We start from the raw sequence: 4331 nt of genomic DNA, 5'->3' as shown, positions 1-4331 counted from the left end.
CACCGCACCAAAGAACTAAGAAATGCTACTAGAACACAGGGTTCTTGATGCACTAAAGACAATACATGGATCTGTCAGAGAACCGAGTCATTTTATAATATGCAATGAAACTAACTGAGCGATCAGCGCTCAACTCACAGATTGTCTAATCTCGGAACATGTACTGTAAGGAAAGGCCGGTTATCGTTCAGATCTGCTTCCCGTAAATGTGTCTCCGGTTCCTTCAACAAGGCCCTCCAATCTACCCAGAATTCCATGTTGTTCCACATCTCCTGTTTTACACGCCGGGATTATGTGGATGACTCTGTGAGGTACAGATATTCAGGATGCTAGTGTTAGTGTTTATCAGAGTACACACTGATAGGTGATGTCGTGATGGTTACAGCATACAATACTAGCTAACGTATGTACATGATTGTCGTTCTGAAACTTGTCTAGGAACTGTACTGGAGATGTCATCAGACACAATCCAGATTTTCCTTCACAGAAAAAACAAACTATCGTCCAGATTCCATGTATCTTGAAGAAATCGTCGCCTGGAAACCAGTGTATTGTATGTCCACTTTCGGAGAGAACTGAGTTAGCTCAGGGTCTGGTTTACTGAATTATTCATATTCAACTGCATATCTCCATGCAGAATGTCACCGTGATATATAGCCTAGAAAGTGGTTTTACATTGTTTTATATCCATAAAATAACACAAATTGTTTGTTCCAGAGTATTTCAAATGGTTATTGGACCAATCAGCAAATCCAGTTTGATCACGTGACATGGAGATGGAACAGTCTGGAGGTTATTATCATCACTATAGACATACAAACAGAACACTGGAACATTGCCCTTATTTGGGATATAGTTAATGTACTTCGTAAGCTATGAAACTAAAACAAGTTAAAACAATACAAATACAACCTGGTACGGGAGACATCGTACAATAATCAGACATCGTACAATAATCAGACATCGTACAATAATCAGACATCGTACAATAATGATTCGGCTGCATTTCTGACGCATAGCACACTCTGGTCCTGAACAAAATTACAAATCTATTTTGCCGAGTGTTCTATCTCCAAGCGTTTTTCTTATTTATTTCAAGAGCTTTAACATATTGTTTGTTATTTTCCAAGTCGTTTTGATATAACACATGCATGTGCACAAATCCAAAGAATTTGATTGAATACTTTTGAAAATCGTGTTGCTCTAAACTTCAAGATCTATTTTCTCGAAAATAGATTTTTAGGACCAAGAACACTCTGGTTTTCAGGCGACGAAATGTCAGAAGCTGTGGTCGGCGGTTTTAAAAATCAATTCTGTTCCCGTTAAGTCTGCAAATAATTTCTTCTTGGGTATAGCTCCCCACAATAGTTCGTTAAACGAATCTGCTGAGTATCCTAAGATACACCTGGAGATGACTTCAACAGTCCCCTCGAACACTTGCAGCCTGGTATGAGACCAGCTGGCGGCTAGGACCAGATTTACTTGTTACATTACAGAACATGAAACTTATGTAAGACAACATATGATGGACGTCAACTTCTTCTTTATTGTAAACACAGCGTTGTTCTCATGTATGATCCTACTATTTTATTATGGTGATTACACTGGAGTTGTTGTACACAGACCGTAGAGGGAGTAGTGTTTTACGCGGCTGTAAGCAGTATTAGATGGAAAATAACGGCTGACAGGAAATGGGCTTCACACATTATACCCATGTATAGATTCGAATGAACCCTTTTATCGCTAGGCTACAACTCCGCACCAAAGAACTAAGAAATGCTACTAGAACAAAGGGTTCTTGATGCATTAAAGACAATTCGTGGATCTGTCAGACTACTGTCTACACACGTTGTGTATACAATATAGAAGAAGTTTACATCCATAATATTTTGTCTTATACTTTAATACCAACTTCTATATGCCTCTCAAGAACCTCATGAAACATATGTTTGATACGTAATTTCACTGAACTCAAGGTCGACATTCCCGGCTGCTGACCAGTCTTCCATGTGTAACCATTCATCGCAGTGTGAAATACACACTTTGTCAAGTATATGAAGAAAATATTGTAAAATGTTACGGATAACGCTGGCATGTAAAACTGACGGCCATCTTTTGTAGAAGACTAACGGATCAGTGTGCATGTGTGTTCCACAGACTAAAATGGTCTTGTCAACAAATCAGAGGGTATGTGTGTTCCACAGACTAAAATTGTCTTGTCAACAGATCAGAGGGTATGTGTGTTCCACAGACTAAAATTGTCTTGTCAACAGATCAGAGGGTATGAGTGTTCCACAGACTAACATGGTCTTTATCAACGGATGACTGTGCTACAATACAGACGACAACACTCCTGTCAACAAACTAAAATGCTTGATTGTAACATTATGAACATGGCGCAAATGTTTGATACAGGTGGATAATTGCTGACTGCGTCATTAAGCCCATTGGGAAGACCTTAGTGACCAGTGTGGTCCTGTCTACAGCTGCTCGGACGTCCATGTTCAGCAGCATCACGTCAGGCATTAGAACAACACAAAGACAATACATATATATTTGTAAAAATAATTTATTCATAATACCCCACGTCAAGGCACTATGTGATGGTGTATATTGTTTATGTACAAAACATATCTTAACACGAAAAACAAACAAGTGAAAACATCAGCACTCTGAACAGCGGCGCTGTGATGGTCATACTTCATGTCCAAGATGTCAGACATTCCTCCCCTGCAGTGTTGCGTACACTGGTCTGTCAAACGGTCAAACACAGTTACCCGGAAGTGGTGCCTTCAAAATAACACTGGTCTGTCAAACATAGTTCCTCCTAATTATATCACGTCTCTCCTCGGGTAAGCATACTTTTTGTACGCTTTAGCCCATCTTCAGTTGAAGCAAATACACTGATTGTAAATTGTCTGGCAATATACCGACGGGCATTTATCGGCACTGGGTCCATAACCTCACATGTGAATCAAATGTCTATGTTGAATCAAAGGTCATAAACTCACATTCTCTGCGTTGAATCAAATGTCATAACCTCACATTCTCTGCGTTGAATCAAATGTCATAACCTCACATTCTCTGTACCTGACTGAAAGTCTGTAAGGTCAGATTCTCGGTACTGCATCAAGTGTTTTAGTCGTATGTGTATAGAACTTGCCAGCAGATGACACAATGGGCGTCATAACGGTATGTCCCGGGGGGTACGGATACACGGAGCACCCACAGGACATAGACGTGCAGGGTGGTGACTGGACAGGGGGGTGCACCATGGTCCCCGGGGTGATGTGATGGTGAGGGTATGGAAACCCAGAGGGTGGGGATGCAGTAGGTACCGGTGGAATATGTGCAGCAGGATGGCCTGGGGCACGGCGGGGGTGACCGGAACGGTAAATGTCATCAATCAGCGTCTTCATCTCCTCTACAGACTTGGTCAGCATTGTAATGTAGTTCTTGGCGAGGGTCAGTGTGGCTATCTTTGACAGCTTCCGGACGGCGGGTCCACGGGCGTACGGCATGACATCCCGCAAACCTTCCATGGCGGAGTTCAAGTCATGCATGCGTTTCCGTTCTCTTTCGTTGATCTTTGAACGGAGTTCCTTCAGCTCGCCACTACTGAGACCACGGAGGGAGTAGTTAGCTTTACTCTGAGGACATCCATCGTCGCTCCTGTCGTCACCAGCGGAGAGGCAGTCGTCCTCGCCGATGATGTCGATGTACTCCCTCCCGTCATCTTCCTGATCCGAGTTGTGGTTGTGCGTTTCCGACGACATGTTTTTAAAGACAGGTATGTCCCTGCAGTTCTCCACTCTCAGAACTAAATGTCCATTAGTGTCTAGCACTGGCAAGTGTTACTTCTTGAAGGTCTTCTGAACAGACTCAACTGTCACTCAGCTCCTGACCTTCTTAACGTTCACTGGCAGTAATTGCGACGTCGGCAGTAGCCCAGTTTGTCCAGATGATGTGATCTGTGCGGTGGTAGCGGCAATACTGAAGTTGTAGCTTTCGCACTGACGTTTGTACTTGGGGCTGCACCCCGGGGGCAGGGGGAGGGGCAAGTCACCTGGAATAAAGGTGTTAGAAGGACAATGGGCGACACATCAGCCGTTACTAATACATTTTCTGTGCCGAGCAGGCGGCCAACGAACAACAGAAGACTGGTTCTGCCAATCAGTTGCGCCACGCTGGTTGGTCGCAGTGTGACGAGATTACTAAGAGGGCGGAGCGTGTTCAGTGACAGACAGTTACCAATTACCGGGCGACATTAAGTAACTGATAATTAACAATAACTGAATCTACGTAAAGGGGTGTGTTCCTTTTTATGGAAC

General features: G+C 43.1%; 1 protein-coding gene across 1 annotated transcript; it reads right to left on the bottom strand.

The window, feature by feature from the left end:
- Positions 1-3110: 3110 nt before the first annotated feature.
- On the bottom strand, positions 3111-3776 carry LOC124263508 (oligodendrocyte transcription factor 2-like). The gene has a single exon (XM_046698168.1). The coding sequence runs from the start codon at positions 3774-3776 to the stop codon at positions 3111-3113; it is 666 nt and encodes a 221-aa protein (XP_046554124.1).
- Positions 3777-4331: the final 555 nt, after the last annotated feature.

This window comes from Haliotis rubra, unplaced genomic scaffold (assembly GCF_003918875.1).
Source record: "Haliotis rubra isolate DU_JTF1 unplaced genomic scaffold, ASM391887v1 Scf887, whole genome shotgun sequence".
Taxonomy (NCBI): Eukaryota; Metazoa; Mollusca; class Gastropoda; order Lepetellida; family Haliotidae; genus Haliotis; species Haliotis rubra.
This window is presented reverse-complemented; position numbering and strand designations above follow the sequence as displayed.

Excerpts from the sequence above, each read along its gene's own strand:
- LOC124263508 (XM_046698168.1), bottom strand. The coding sequence starts at position 3,776 with ATGTCGTCGGAAACGCACAACCACAACTCGGATCAGGAAGATGACGGG.